Source organism: Halichoerus grypus, chromosome 4 (genome assembly GCF_964656455.1).
Source record: "Halichoerus grypus chromosome 4, mHalGry1.hap1.1, whole genome shotgun sequence".
NCBI classification, from domain to species: domain Eukaryota; kingdom Metazoa; phylum Chordata; class Mammalia; order Carnivora; family Phocidae; genus Halichoerus; species Halichoerus grypus.
Window position 1 is genome coordinate 119,272,157 of NC_135715.1, and position 16,281 is coordinate 119,288,437.

Genomic DNA, 16,281 nt, shown 5'->3' on the forward strand with positions numbered 1-16,281 from the left:
ATATATGTATTTTGACAATTAGATATACCATTGATCTACTTAAGCATTCCTGATTAAAGGAAATCATTTCCCCTTTTCTCTGCATTAAGCTATGCTGCATTATGTATTTTTATACAGAAAACTCGAAGCTCTTGTTGGTCTATAATCAGGCTGTGCTGTCATCAGGACCTTGATTATGGGGAACCAGAACCACAGGCCTCTTAGCTATCTACTAAGGAAGAACTTAACTGAGATTATTATGATCTTCAATCTATCGTCTATTTAAAAATTTAATACATGATTATTCTACATATATAAATTTAATACTACCTTGAAGTAGATTTTTAAATGATGAGTAGAGGACATGTTATTAAATAAAATATAACAAACCTGTATGTATTATCATTTACTTATGAATCACACCTGCAAACTGGGAGTTAATTAAAATACTCTTTTTAACTTACTCTGAAGCTTTATTTAATTGTCAGAGTTTTCTCAGGGTTTGTGCAAGTCCTACTGAAAGACTTACTTAAAAACTTGCAACTTTTATAAGTTGCCTTTGAAAAAAAATAACACATTAAGATTCATTCTGTTGCAACATTCCTCCCTCACCCCAGTCTATTTTTGTCATAGCATGTATCACCTTCTGATGTGTTACTGTACATGTCTCCCTCCTCTAGGATGTAAACTCCATAGAGGAAGATTTTTTTTTTTTTAAGATTTTATTTGTTTGACAGAGAGAGACACAGCGAGAGAGAGAACACAAGCAGGGGGATCGGGAGAGGGAGAAGCAGGCTTCCCGCCGAGCAGGGCGCCTGATGCGGGACTCGATCCCAGGACCCTGGGATCATGACCTGAGCCGAATGCAGACGGTTAATGACTGAGCCACCCAGGTGCCCTGAGGAAGATATATTTAATTTGTTTTGTTCACTGATATATCCCAAGTGCCTAGAAAATGTGCCTTATATATAGTTGGAACACAATAAATATCTGCTGGCTTAATCTTGTCTTGGCCTCTGCTCTGTATTTTTCTTTTCTTCACTTTCTCTTCCCATCTGTTTACCTCAGTCCTGTATTGGTGTCATTGTCTTAGGCATTCTCTATATGGTAGCCTCCAAAGCTCCAGGTTTAAGTCATCTTTACAGCTAGCAATTAGAGAGGAAATAGAGCTTCACCTTCCTAATAGTCCTAGGAAATTCTCAGAATATACATTTTTATTAAGCTAGCTGGTTCATAGGCTCATTCCTGAGCCAATCATTATGATGGGTTATGTGTAGGATGGAAAAATGGAATGCTTTGATTGTCTTGGGTGTTACTTGAATGTAGTAAAGGACAACTCACGGAAGTTCCTGGTTAATACCATTCTAGACAGGAAAAAGGACAAGTACAAAGACATGAATTGGGAATGAACTTGGCATGTTTGAAGAAAACTAAAGAAAAAGGGGTGCCTGGGTGGCTCAGTCAGTTAAGCGTCTGACTCTTGGTTTTGGCTCAGGTCATGATCTCACGGGTCGTGAGACTGAGCCCCACTTTGGACTCAGTGCTCAGCGGGGAGTCTGCTTGAAGATTCTCTCCCTCTGCCCTTCCCTCCACGCATGCATGCATGCTCTCTCTCTCTCTAAAATAAATAAATAAATCATTAAAAAAAAGGCAAAGAAAAAAACAAAAAAGCCAGTGTGGCCACAATGAAGTGATTACAGATGATTAGGTCATAGAGATAATCAAGAATCATTTCATGAAATTGTCAATTATTCCTAGCACAATGAAAAATTCATTAGAAGCTTTGGAGCAGGATAGTGACATGACTTTCTTTGTATTTCAAATATATTGTCCAGGGAACAGGCAATAGCCAATAAAGGATAGATGGAGAAATGTAAGATGTCAGGGGAACTAGTTAGAAGTCTATTACAATGCTAGTTTAGTCAAGAGATGAGAGATTATGCAACCAGGATGGCAAAGGGGATGTTTGAGGGACTGAGGATGTATCGAACAAATAGGAATTGCTAATGAGCTGAATATGTGAGTGTGAGAGAAAGATAATTACTCTTACATTGTTGCCCTGAGAAAATGGGTGGATTTTTGTGGTAGTTGCTGAAATGGAGAACCTTGGAGATGGATGAAGTTGGAAAATCAAGAGGACAGTTTTGGACATGTCAAATTTGAGATGCCTATTTAAGATCCCAGTAAAATTGTTGGGTAAACAATTGGATGAGCTATTTTGGAGAGGTTTGGGTTGCAGATAACAGTTGGGAAAACAAGTGAGAGTGTATTTCAAGCCATGGAAATGAATAATTCGGGCTCTACTTCATGGTCTTTCCATGACACAGGCTAACAAAGGCTTCACCATCTTGAACATCTTGAAGCCATACCAGCTGTGGTACAAGGCCTCCTCAGTCCCTGTAGTAACGGAAAAAAGAACCAGAGGGTCTCATACCAGGTCTTCTGGTCTTTAAGACAAGACTACTAGGGATTTACCCAAAGGATGCAAAGATACTGATTCGAAGGGACACATGCATCCTGATGTTTACAGCAGCATTATCAACAATAGCTAAATTATGGAAAGAGCCCAAATGCCCATCAACTGATAAATGGATAAAGAAGAAGTGGTATGCATATACAATGGACTATTATTCAGTCATAAAAAAAATGAAATCTTGCCAATTGCAATGACTTGGATGGAGCTAGGGAGTATAATGCTAAGCAAAATAAGTCAGTCAGTGAAAGACAAATACCGTATGATTTCACTCTTATGTGGCATTTAAGAAACAAAACAAATGAGCAAAGGAAAAAAAAAAAGAAACAGAGACAAACCAAGAAACAGACTCTTTAACTATAGAGAACACACTGATGGTTATATGTAAGTGATGCATCACTAAATTCTACTCCTGAAACCAATAGTACACTATATGTTAACTAACTAGAATTTAAATAAAAACCATCAGTGTGTTCTCTGTAGTTAAGAGTCTGTTTCTTGGTTTCTCTCTCTTTTCTTTGCTCATTTGTTTCTTAAATTCTTGTTTCTTAAATTGGACCAACTGTTCGAGAGGGTTCCTTTTTCTCCACATCCTCACCGACACTTGTTTCTTGTGTTTTTAATTTCCACCATTCTGACAGGTGTGACGTAATATCTCATTGTAGTTTTGATTTGCATTTCCCTGATGATAAGTGACAATGAGCACCTTCTCATGTGTCTGTTGGCCATCTGTATGTCTTCTTTGGAGAAATATCTGTTCATGTCTTCTGCCTTAATTTTTGAGTGTTGAGTTTTATAAGTTCTTTATGTATTTTGGATACTAACCCTCATAGTATCTCACTTCTATGTTGGAAAATATAGCTATAGAGGGAAAAAACATCCTCACCAAAATATTAAGATAAGCCCACAGTATTTTTATGCTTTTCTAACAGTAATTAAAGTAATTATCTAGGACTAAGACAAAACTCATGTTGTAGTGGCAATGCCAAGGGGCAGCTTAGGGGTGATAGGGTAAGAAGGTTTTAGCTTTTCTCAATAGTGTCTGTCATTTTATACCAACCAAATCTTTGCCAAATCTGATGTGGGCAATTAATATTTTCTCTTATCTAATGTAAAATATATGCAAATGAATCTTTAAACTCCTTTCCAATCAGAAAACTGCTCATAAAAGCCTCCTAGGAAAAAATTCTGGAGCCAGGACTATTACATTTTAATGATGAAAAAGGAAAGATCCTGATATATAAATAAGCTATCTCAATTACATTTGCCCACCTCAAAAATGAAACAGAACAGTAAAACTGGTTGTCGAATTAAGTCCTCTGAAGCTACAGTGCTCCCTTTTTTTTTTCTGGGTCCAATGTAATCTCTTTATATGATTTTCAAGACTATTTATTAGATCACTGCAATTGATATAGCACTTAACACAAAGAGAAATTCTTGTAGTGATCTATTTTGTAAATGTTTTCCAGCTTCTTCTTTTGAAGGTTGCACTCCAGATTGCAAGTTCTGAATACGATTATTTTGAAAGCAAATATTTATGTGCTTAAAAAGCCCAAAGACCTTATTGTTTTCTGTCCAAACACCAGCTAGAAAAATCAATATGGTCTTTTAGAAGGAAATGGTTTGGCTGCTTAAGCATCATCAGGATGCTTTCTAACAACACTAAAGCATTTAATTTTGGAAAAACAAAAACTAAGAAGAATTTTTAAGGAACAGTGAGGAAATGGGGAAACTAAGAGGTGAGGAGAGCTTCAAGAGTGTTGCCACTTTTCAATACATTGACTCAAATAATGGCATCAGTTACCGACATCTGCATTGTCTAAACAATTATTCATTGTTTTATAGAATGATTGTTAGGTTTTGCTGTTTGGCTGGGATAGAATATACTAAATACTGGGCCTTTTTTTTTTTTTTTCCTGTGCCCAAGTCTGGTTGCTTACTCGTCTTAAAGAAACATGCTAAACACAGACTTGTCAAAAATAATCTAAGAAAGGCAATCTTCTCACAGTTATTTAGTCATTTCAGTCAAATCATTTTTAATATTGATAGTAGTGAGCAAATCACGTCACCATGGTATTTTTATATAAAAATTAGTAGCATTGTTGTTTAATTCTCAACTAGCCAGCATCATTTTATGATCACCAATGGAAATATTCCTTTTAACTTCATATATTCTCCTATTATATGAATTGAAATTAAGTAATTTTAATGTACACATGTGAGTATAAGCCATTTCCTTATTTTAGCTTACTTACTAACTTGCTTATCCAAGAATTTGAGGTGGCTCATATTAACTCATAAAATAATACAGGAAAAAAATAAAGAAAAAATCAGGTTTGTGGTAAACCTAGATAGAATAAAAGTTCAAGAAGAAGAGAGAAAGTTAGAACACATAAGTGTTCATTGTGAGGATCATATTTATATAAATTTATCATGAAATCTACGATGGTGAATAAAAGACCCTAGGAAAATCTGAGGATTAGAATTTTTATTAAAGAGAAACAGCCACATTATCACACAGCTCAGTTAAGCTTTGATTATGAGATGCTAAATTAATACCAATTTACACTTATTTGATTAATTATTCCATCTAAGAAGTGTAAGTACTTAGTGATAAATATTTGCATTTGAAAAGCCATAGCCAAAGGAAAAGCTGTTTTTTATATCTATTTCATGTACTAATTGTTGCTAGTAAGAAAATCAGTGTAGTAGCAGCTGCATATGCAATTGAATTTGATGGAATTAGAATAGAGGGGAAAAAAAGCTGACAGCAAAGTAAACAGAGCAAAACCGTACTAAATCGAAAATAGCACAAACTGATTTGTGTGTTTCTCTGAAAAATTCCAGGTGTTGTCAAAGTGGATTATGGAGATGTGTCAGTCAGAAAAACACTAAGAGAAAATCTGAAGTGTAAGCCCTTTTCTTGGTACCTTGAAAACATCTATCCGGACTCCCAGATCCCAAGACGTTATTACTCACTTGGTGAGGTATGCATTATTTATTTTGGTTAAGTTATAAATATATTTTGCAAATGGAGCAATTTCTAAGGAGCTCAATATTTTTTATGTTATGAATAAAATGCTTTCAGGTTTTTAAATAGATCTATTTTAAATAACTTCTCAAGTCACTTATGGTCTCAAGGACCATAAAGGTCTTTATCATTGGGATTTGCAAAAGTAAGGGGATAGTTTAAGACTAAATAGTATTTTCTTGTTTCTTTACCAACAGTTCAGAAACTTTTTGGTCATATGGACCTTACACTCTTAAAATTTACTGTGAACCTCAAGAGCTTTGGTTTAGGTGGGTTAAAACTATTAATATTTAATGTATTGAAACTAAACCTGAGAACTGTAAAACCCATTTATTAATTCATTAAAAACAATGTTATCCATTACATGTTAATATAAGTAATGCATGTTTAAAAATAAATATATTTTCCAAAGCAAAATCAAATAGCAAGATTAGCATCAATTATATTTTTGTAAATTGCATTACTGTCTGGCCTAATAGAAGTTAACTAGAGTCTGTTTTGGTATTCAGTCTACTGCAATAGCACACACCATGTAGCCTCTGAGAGACTCCTTGTACTTCATGAGAAGTGAAAGTGAAAACTGCAAGGAATAGCTTAGTGTTAAAATAGTGTTGACTTTGTAGGCCCATTGAAAACCACTGATCCTCTACCATTGTTTTCCAAAATATCTATTTTTAAAATTTTTTTAATTTAAATTCAGTTGATTAACATAAAATGTATTACTGGTTTCAGAGGTAGAGGTCAGTGATTCATCAGTCTTATTATACAATACCCAGTGCTCATCATATCATGTGCCCTCCTTAATTTGTTTCCCAAAATATCTACTCTCTGTAAAAATACATAGTTGGCTTCATTATGACTATATAAACATATTCATAATATATATTCAGTTGCTCAAAATAAGAGCCATTCCCTTATGAATTGTATGTCCCGAATTGGTAATTTCCCACTTAATAAGGATCAGTTTTGGGAATCAAAACTAATTTAATATTGGTTGTAATTAAAGCATTTTGACAGAAATGATACAATGCACTTGGAAAATATTTACTGATTAAGTTTGTCCTTACGTTGAAACTGCCATTTTCTTAGGTCATAATAGTAGAATATCTGAAAATGTGTAGAGTACAATCTAGCACTTTTTTGGTTCATTTGCCAAAAATAACGCTCTATAACTTATCCACTCTGTCACTTTAATCCATAAACATAATTTATTTATGATTAACTAGAAAATAATTGAAGCAAAAAATACTGAGACCGAGTGGACCCCACAGAAGTGTTTTTTAAAGGCTGTTTTTCTGTGTCCATGTCCCTGCTCTAGTTGTCAAATCCCCTCTTCCTTACTAGCCATGTAATATCTCTTTATAGAATCTTTCAGTTTACATCTATTCAACCTTAATCTGAATAATGTAGTGCAAAGATTTGCGTGTAGTAACAGTGAATGTATGACTTTCTTTTTTTTTTTAAGATTTATTTATTTATTTATTTTGGAGAGAAATAGCATGGGGGGAGGGGCAGAAGGAAAGGGACAGTGAGAGAAAGAAGCAGACTCCCTGCTGATCCCAAAGCCCAGCATGGGGCTCGATCTCAAGACCCTGAGATTATGACCTGAGCCGAAATCGGAGTTGGCTGCTTAATTGACTGAGCCACCCAGGCGCCCCTGTACAACTTTCTAAGTTTGACTCTAGTTACTTAATAGTCCTGTGCCTCAGGGTTTTATTTTTGTTTGTTTGTTTGTCTGTTTGCTTTTATTAAGGGGGAGGGTTGTTGCCATTGTTTTCAAATAATGTAACATTTCTATTTAAGCACTAATGTTACAGGGATTTATATTCGATACATACATTATATGAGTCCTTTTTAAACTAGAACACTCTTTACATGCTAGTTATTACAATCTAGTGCTTCTGAGATCCCCAATATCTAATACTTTCATTTCTTTACTGAAAAGTGTTTGAACAGTTGTGAACCCGACTTGTACCCTAAGAAGAAGGGCATGTTTCTTTTCTTGTCATAGAATGTTGCTCCTGCTGCAGTTAGGGGACCCAGCTGATGAGTGAACATTGATTACTTTTTCTAAAAGGAGGTATAACCAGGGCCTATAATGAAACAGATATGAGTAAGGTGGACTTCTTAGAAATTTTCTGGGGCCTCCGGAGTGACTCCTGAGAAGAACTCTGAAACAGAACCTAGATGTTTACTTCTGTGTTAAAAATCCAATTTTGTGGTTTCCTGCACTACATCAAGGAAACCTAATTAACTGACTTCCCAAAAAAAGTAAAAATACAGTGTGGGCAAATTCCTTTGTACAACCTACTGATTTTTAATTAGCTGCCTTCTGTGATAGATCAGGTGGCCATATTTTAATGTATAGAAATAGTTTGAAATAAAGAGACTACCTTTCTGGGTTTTTGAAACATATCCAAGAAGAGACAGCTTGTTAGTGTTAAAAAAATACCAGGCCTTGGAGGCAAGCAGAGGAAGGTTTAAATCCTGACCTCATAGCCTAGGACTTGAGTGGCTCTAGGTCTCCTCTCTTGTCCCTGTTGGCAGTGTGAAGATAATCATAAAGGGATATAGTGATGGAAGATCTAGAGCATTTAGCACAATGCCTGGCAAGAAGGAGTAGCAGCACCCGTAGAAATAGTTGTTATAATTATTATAGCTACCATTTACTGATTTCTTATTAAGTCAAACATTATGCTAGATGCTTTATAACAATTATATTATTTAAAAATCTCAACTCCACGACTTGGGTTTTGTTATGATCCCAATTTAAAATGGAAACTGACATGTAGAAAGTTTATGTGATTCACCTATGGGTCATTGAGCTCGCTATTAAAGTCAGGATTCAAATAGATATAAGTCTGACACTAATGCTCACTTTTTCTTTAAGCTAGAAAGACAAAATAGGTTGTATTATTATAGTTTATTCAAAATGCTTTTGTCACATAAGCGGTGAAGCTGGAACCTATATGTTACATGCTAAGGATGCAAAGTCAAATAAGCGAAGCCCTTTCCTCTTAAGCCATTCTACTGAAATGGGGGCAGGAGAGATGGCAAAAAAGAAACAAATAGTTAAGAAATTCAGAGAATTAGGGTCATCTGAGTGGCTCAATCAGTTAAGCATCCAACTCTTGATTTTGGCCCAGGTTACAATCTTGGGGTCGTGGGATCAAGCCCTGGGTTGGGCTCCGCACTCAGTGGGGAGACTGCTTGAGATTCTCTCTCCCTCTTCCTCCACTCCTCCCCGCACCCCCCCATGCTCTCTCTCAAATAAATAAATAAATCTTTAAAAAAAAAAATTCAGAGAAATAAAAGATGCCCAACATGAAGTATATAGTCATGCTATAAACTGCTGCTTCAAAACTCTTAATAAATTAAAAAAAAAATCTGTGAGATGTGTTAAGTTTTAAACTTCATGGGATATTATTGTGCTGTAGTTTTCCACTTTAAAACCAGCCCTAAAGAGATGCAATCCAGCATCTGTTTCCATGGAAACAGAAGGACAAGTTTACCAAGCACTACTTCCCGATTTGATTTTGCATAGTCATGTATACATAATTTAAGATGGACATTTTGATAATGAGTTTGGGATGAACTGTTAATGGACAACAGACTTTTACTTAAAGCTTTTTCTTTCTTACTGCCTGCCATTAACCATTTTTAGAAGAAAGTAAAAAGCTATCTTTCCTTATATATGAGGGTTTTTTTTTTTCTTCAGATACTTAGAGCCTCAAAGTGGTATTAGGTGTCCAACCTACTTATCAAGACAACAAATTATTTCTTCGTGATATGTATATTTTTCATATGTACTCATCACTTAATTTAAAATGAAATTGGTAGGATTTAACAATTTACAACTTCCTTAAGTTTCAATGTTCAAATTTAATATTCCTGTGTATTGGTGAATATAAATTTTTCTCTGTCAATTTCTCTTTTATAACTTTCTTAGCTGTATTGGAAGATGCAAATATGATATTCAGTTTCTCATTATCCTATATCATCACTATATAATCATTAGGAAAATTATTGATATCAGTATCTTACTTTGTTATGTTTGAATTTTATTCAGGTAATTGAAATATTCTTTAACCAGCCCATGAATTACATGCAATTTCCAATGGGAAGTTAAAAGCTGTGCAGTTGCTTTGAACTAAAACCTTTAAGTAGCTTAATGAAGCATGTGCCTTTTAGGCTCAGTAAGCATATCATAATGGAATAAGGAAGTCAAGTTCTTTGCGGCATTAAATTCTTTAACTAGACCTTTAGCTTATATAGATTTAACGTGTCAGGTTTTGATCTTGTAAATATAAAGGCAAATTCAAGTATGATAGGATTGAAAAACGGGATTCTAAAGTCATAATGCTTCAAATTTGGGGGCCTATGACAAGCCAGCGTTTTGAGAAAAAAAAAATGTATTGTGAGCTATGTAGGGCAGCAGGGAGAAGTGGGTTTGTGTAACCAAGTGACTTAACTCTTGGGGCTTACAATTTACATTTGCTTACAATTTACATCTGGCTTCGAAGATGTTTAGACATTAGTCTCTGCATTTCGGATTGCCTACTCAACCTCAGAACTCCTTTTTCCTTTTGTATCTATCCTTTAACCATAATAGCTAGTTAAGGTTCTGGTACATATTAGTACTGTATCCCATAAATGTTGTTAAAAAGCAAATTTATGTAACTAAAAATAGGCACTTGAAGCTGCTTGGCCGCAGGGATTAAGGGTACAATCTGTGACTGCCAAATGCAAATGCTAAAACGCTTAGAGATTTACCCTTGCTTGGTAATCAGATCTATTTATAGATTCACAGTCTTCCTGACCTTTCACTAGGATAACCAGTGAGGAAGCCTCATTTTAGATGACTTACACTAATGGGAGCATTCTCTTTGCCCACAATTCTATTTCACAAATTCTTTGTGACCCAGTAGCTAATTTTCAACCTAGGGCAACTGAACAGGCCTATGTACAGGAAAAAAAAAAAAAAAAATGTTACTCTTCATCAGATCTTAACTTTAAAGACTGTTGGACTGTGTAGCCTACCTGTGAACAAAGTGAGTGAGTTTATCACCTGAAAAAATATTTTTTACTTCACATTGCTGATAATTAGACTAGAACTAATTCTAATTTTATTACTCAGGTAGATATTGACACAAACAATGATAACAAACTATATGCCTGTTGGGCATTTACTGAGTTCTCCCAGTATTCTTGTTTTTGTTATCCACCAAAATAAATGCAAATGTTCAATTTTCTATGTTCTTTACTTTGTTTATGTGTTGGACAGGGGTTAGTATATCATGTAATCAGAATTTTTAAATCTTGTAGTCATTAATCAGGGCATTCTGGTTTTTTATTATTTATTTATTTGTTTGTTTGTTTGTTTGTTTGAGGTGCCTGAGGAGGTGCTCAGAGGGAGGGAGAGAATCCTAAGCAGACTCCATGCCCAGCACAGAACCCTACGCAGGGCTCAATCTCACATCCCTAGATCATAACCCGAGCAGAAATCAAGAGTCAGATGCTTAACCAACTGAGCCACCCTGGGGCCCAAACAGGGCATTTTAAACCCAGGTCTACATAAGCAGTCAGCTTGGATTTGTTAAATATATAGATCTTGCACTCATCCTTCTGATTTATGCACAATTTGGTAAAGAGAAAATATACTTAAATGCATATTCACTAGAGCAATTATAATATGGAAACATTAACATTAAACTGGAATTCACTGCAAATGTGCCTATTTTCTTCTTTTCAAGTAAAGAGAAACCAAACAAGGTTGACATATGTAAAATAATGATAATGAGTAACATAATGTGCAATTGAAGGATAAGCATTTGTTGGAGTAAGTAAAGCAAAATAAAAGCTAGTTTAAGTTTAGATTATTATCCTTAGAATGGATTTTACATACTGGTTTTGAAATGCAAAGGTATAAGAGTGAGTGGGAGCATATACCTCTTTTTTAAAATTGAGAGTTATTGTGTCTTGCTGTTACAATCCAGCAGAGGGAGCAAAAGCTAATGAACAAACTATGTAAGTGGTAAGAACATTACCAACGATGCTGCTGAGTAGAAACATTTAGAAAAAGGCTTGCTGATTTCAAACACAAAAACACAAGTGGGAAAAATACTCTTTACTTTATGTCATTAAAAATTGTTTTCAAGCAATAAAAGATTATGTGTAAACAAAGGAATCTCAAAGCAGATAACAATTAAAGTTAAAACTATGCTGGCCCTGGGCGCCTGGGTGGCTCAGTTGGTTAAGCGACTACCTTTGGCTCAGGTCATGATCCCAGGGTCCTGGGATCGAGTCCCACATCAGGCTCCCTGCTCTGCGGGGAGCCTGCTTCTCCCTCTCCCACTCCCCCTGCTTGTGTTCCCTCTCTCACTATGTCTCTCTCTGTCAAATAAATAAATAAAATCTTTAAAAAAAAAAAAAAAAAAAAACTATGCTGGCCCTATGCCACATATTCAAAGCTATACCATAACATAAAGAATGATTCAAAAGAATTTTCCAGATCTGAGAACTACCAGTGTGCTCTACTTATGTGGATATAGGTCATAAAATAGAATCTGTAAGGGATTTCTAATGAATGAAGGTCATCAGTGTTTTTTTGCCTAGATTTTTCTCAGAATTAATGGCATGACCAAGTAATTGGTGTTGTCAGATAAGATTCATTTTTTTTTAACAAACATTCTATGACGTGCCAGGGTATTCTTGGAAAGGTTCTGATTTAAAAATCACACAAGATCATCCTAAATCAGATCATCCTTTCCATCTCAAAAGATAAGGTGCATAGATTAAAACTTTCTGTATGCCAACATCTTATAATTTGCAGTAAGAATTGCTTGATGTGGATTGTCAGTACACATTAGTGACTATTTTTTTTTAAAGCTTTCATTTATTCATTTGAGACACAGAGATACGGGGGGGGGGGGTGCGCAGGAGCAGGGAGAGAGGCAGAGGGAGAGGGAGAAGCAGAAGCAGGGTCCCTGCTGAGCAGGGAGCCCGATGCGGGACTCGATCCCAGGACGCTGGGATCACGACCTGAGCCGAAGGCAGACGCTTAACCATCTGAGCCACCCAGGCGCCCTATTTTATATTTTAAAGAGAATATAGCAGATTCCAATAGTGTTGGGTTCACTGACTTGAGAATAACCTGATGTACACTAACCTGCTTTCTAAGTGTGCATGGATTTTTTTTTAATCTGAGAATTATAGGTCTAGTGACATAAACCTTTTGATATTGTCTCTATCCAGATGAAGTGTCTCTTTTATTTATTTATTTTTTTTAGTTGGCTATTGATACTCCTGTTCCTGATATTCTGTGTCCCATCCTATTTGTACCTAATGTCATCCTGGCCATAGCCAGAAATTATTTACATGACCTCAGCCCAACAGTGTGGCACTTAGCATCTAGTCTTCTTGACTTGGTCCCCTAGGTCTGATCCTAGCCTGCTTTCATGTTTCTTGTTCCATGTCTCTTCACCATTGTCTGAATGACCAATTGTAACTTTTACTCTGGTTAGCTACAACCCAGCCATTCCTTGCTCCTTCCACACCACTTTTCTGACAAATACTGCCTGCCTATCTGGATGTCAAGATTGTAATAACTTTCTTTTTTTTTTTTTTTTTTTTTACTTTCTCAAGATGCACTTTATTTTTTTAATTAATATATAATGTATTATTTGTTTCAGGGGTACAGGTCTGTGATTCATCAGTCTTACACGATTCACAGCACTCACCATAGCACATATGCTCCCCAATGTCCATCACCCAGCCACCCCATCCCTCCCACCTCCCTCCACTCCAGCAACCCTCAGTTTGTTTCCTGAGATTAAGAGTCTCTTATGGTTTGTCTTCCTCTCTGGTTTCGTCTTGTTTCATTTTTCCCTCCCTTCCCCTATGATCCTCTGTCTTGTTTCTCAAATTCCTCCTATCAGTGAGATCATATGATACTTGTCTTTCTCTGATTGACTTATTTTGCTTAGCATAATACCCTCTAGTTCCATCCACGTCATTGCAAATGGCAAGATTTCATTTTTTGTTGGCTGCATAATATTCCATTATATATATATATACCACATCTTCTTTATCCATTCATCTGTTGATGGACATCTGGGCTCTTTCCATAGTTTGGCTATTGTGGACATTGCTGCTATAAACATTGGGGTGCACGTACCCCTTCAGATCCCTACATTTGTATCTTTGGGGTAAATATCCAGTAGTGGAATTGTTGGATCGTAGGGTAGCTCTGTTTTCAACTTTTTGAAGAACCTCCATACTGTTTTCCAGAGTGGCTGCACCAGCTTGCATTCCCACCAACAGTGTAGGAGGGTTCCCCTTTCTCCACATCCTCACCAACATCTGTCATTTCCTGACTTGTTAATTTTAGCCATTCTGACTGGTGTGAGATGGTGTATCACTGAGGTTTTGATTTGTATTTCCCTGATGCTGAGTGATATTGAACACTTTTTCATGTGTCTGTTGGCCATCTGGATGTGTTCTTTGCAGAAATGTCTGTTCATGTCTTCTGCCCATTTCTTGATTGGATTATTTGTTCTTTGGGTATTGGGTTTGATAAGTTCTTTATAGATTTTGGATACTAGCCCTTTATCTGATATGTCATTTGCAAATATCTTCTCCCATTCTGTCAGTTGTCTTTTGGTTTTGTTGACTGATTCCTTTGCTGTGCAAGAACTTTTCATCTTGATGAAATCCCAATAGTTCATTTTTGCCCTTGCTTCCCTTGCCTTTGGTGATGTTCCTAGGAAGAAGTTGTTGCAGCTGAGGTTGAAGAGGTTGCTGCCTGTGTTCTCCTCAAGGATTTTGATGGATTCCTGTCTCACATTGAGGTCTTTCATCCATTTTGAGTCTATTTTTGGGTGTGGTGTAAGGAAATGGTCCAGTTTCATTCTTCTGCATGGGGCTCTCCAATTTTCCCAACACCATTTGTTGAAGAGACTTTTCTCCATTGGACATTCTTTCTTGTGCTGTCGAAGATTAGTTGACCATAGAGTTGAGGGTCCCTTTCTGGGCTCTCTATTCTGTTCCACTGATCTATGTGTCTGTTTTTGTGCCAGTACCATACTGTCTTGATGATGACAGCTTTGTAATAGAGCTTGAAGTCTGGAATTGTGATGCCACCAGCTTTGCTTTTCTTTTTCAACATTCCTCTGGCTATCTGGGGTCTTTTCTGGTTACATACAAATTTTAGGATTATTTGTTCCATTTCTTTGAAAAAAGTTGATGATATTTTGATAGGGATTGCATTAAATGTGTAGATTGCTCTAGGTAGCATAGACATTTTCACAATATTTGTTCTTCCAATCCATGAGCATAGAACGTTTTTCCACTTCTTTGTGTCTTCCTCAATTTCTGTCATGAGTATTCTATAGTTTTCTGAGTACAGATCCTTTGCCTCTTTGGTTAGATTTATTCCTAGGTATTCTTAAGGTTTGGGGTGCAATTGTAAATGGGATCAACTCCTTAATTTCTCTTTCTTCTGTCTTGTTGTTGGATGTCCACTATCACCACTGCTGTTCAACATAGTACTAGAAGTCCTAGCCTCAACCATCAGACAACAAAAAGAAATAAAAGGCATCCGAATCGGCAAAGAAGAAGTGAAACTCTCACTTTTTGCAGATGATATGATACTTTGTGTGGAAAACCCAAAAGTCTCCACCCCAAAACTGCTAGAACTCATACAGGAATTCAGTAAAGTGGCAGGATATAAAATCAATGCACAGAAATCAGTTGCATTCCTATACACCAACAACAAGACAGAAGAAATAACTTTCAATTCCTTATTTGGGCAAATTATTTAAATTCATTGTGTCTTAATGTTTTCATTTATGAAATGGGGGTAATAGGTTGGTTGTAAATATTAAATTAGCTTTTACACACGAGTGCTTGGAACAGCACAGAGCACATACAATTACGATTGCTAATTATTATTATTGGTGGTGGTGGTAGTGGTAGTCACCCCATCTCATTCTGACAGCTGTACTAAGCCACTGACTCATATTTGTTTTTAGTCCAGATCCCAAGTCTAGCCAACGTCACCAAATTTGACTTGAGTTTCTATTTTGTATCTTCTTAGCCCCTGCTATATCCTAAGGGACAGAATATTACATGTCCAGAAATTATCAAACCAGTTTGTATCTTCTTAGCCCCTGCTATATCCTAAAGGACAAAATAGTACATGTCCAGAAATTATCAAACCACTTTGTGCAATAGTTAGAACATATCCAAAATAGCATAAGATTCTTTTCATGAAGTCCCCCAAATCAGTCCATCTTGGAAATCGAAAAAAATAGTGGCAGCAGTGACATAGTTAAAACAAACAAACAAAAAAGCATCCAGGATAGCAAAACCAAAAATTGATGGAAAACATTGACCACACAATTAGGTGGCAGGTATTCTCACAAATCCCAAAATATGAGCTGTCAATTTCATGACCATGTGATACTCCATGGAAGGAAAGCAAAGGAAAGTGATGCGATGTCTGATGGAAATGAGACCCAGATAATACCCAAATTGCCAACAGATACTCATGAGAAATTGCTTCAGGCCAATTCGAGAATAGTAGCTGATGCTGAGAGAAGTGTTTTCATACAATCCAATTTGTAAGTCAGTGAAAAGTACCCTTTCTAATGTCTGAAGGGCCTGAGCACCCTGAGTCCTGTGAATTATTTAACTCACTAGCTGAAGTTCCTTCTTAGGAGAAACTTCAAGGAGTAAAGCCCAGCTGAGGAGAGACAATAAGGACAAAAGAAATGGAAAGTCTAGATGAAAATAGGAG

At 36.2% G+C, this 16,281-nt stretch overlaps 1 protein-coding gene across 2 annotated transcripts in view; it reads left to right on the top strand.

Moving 5' to 3' along the window:
* GALNT13 (polypeptide N-acetylgalactosaminyltransferase 13) overlaps positions 1–16,281 on the top strand; it is a 543,861-nt gene that overhangs the window by 483,372 nt on the left and 44,208 nt on the right. For both annotated transcript variants that reach the window (XM_078070807.1, XM_078070808.1), the window contains exon 10: positions 5,300–5,439. In XM_078070807.1, the coding sequence (XP_077926933.1) occupies positions 5,300–5,439 (140 nt within the window). The remainder of the gene's footprint in view (positions 1–5,299; positions 5,440–16,281) is intronic.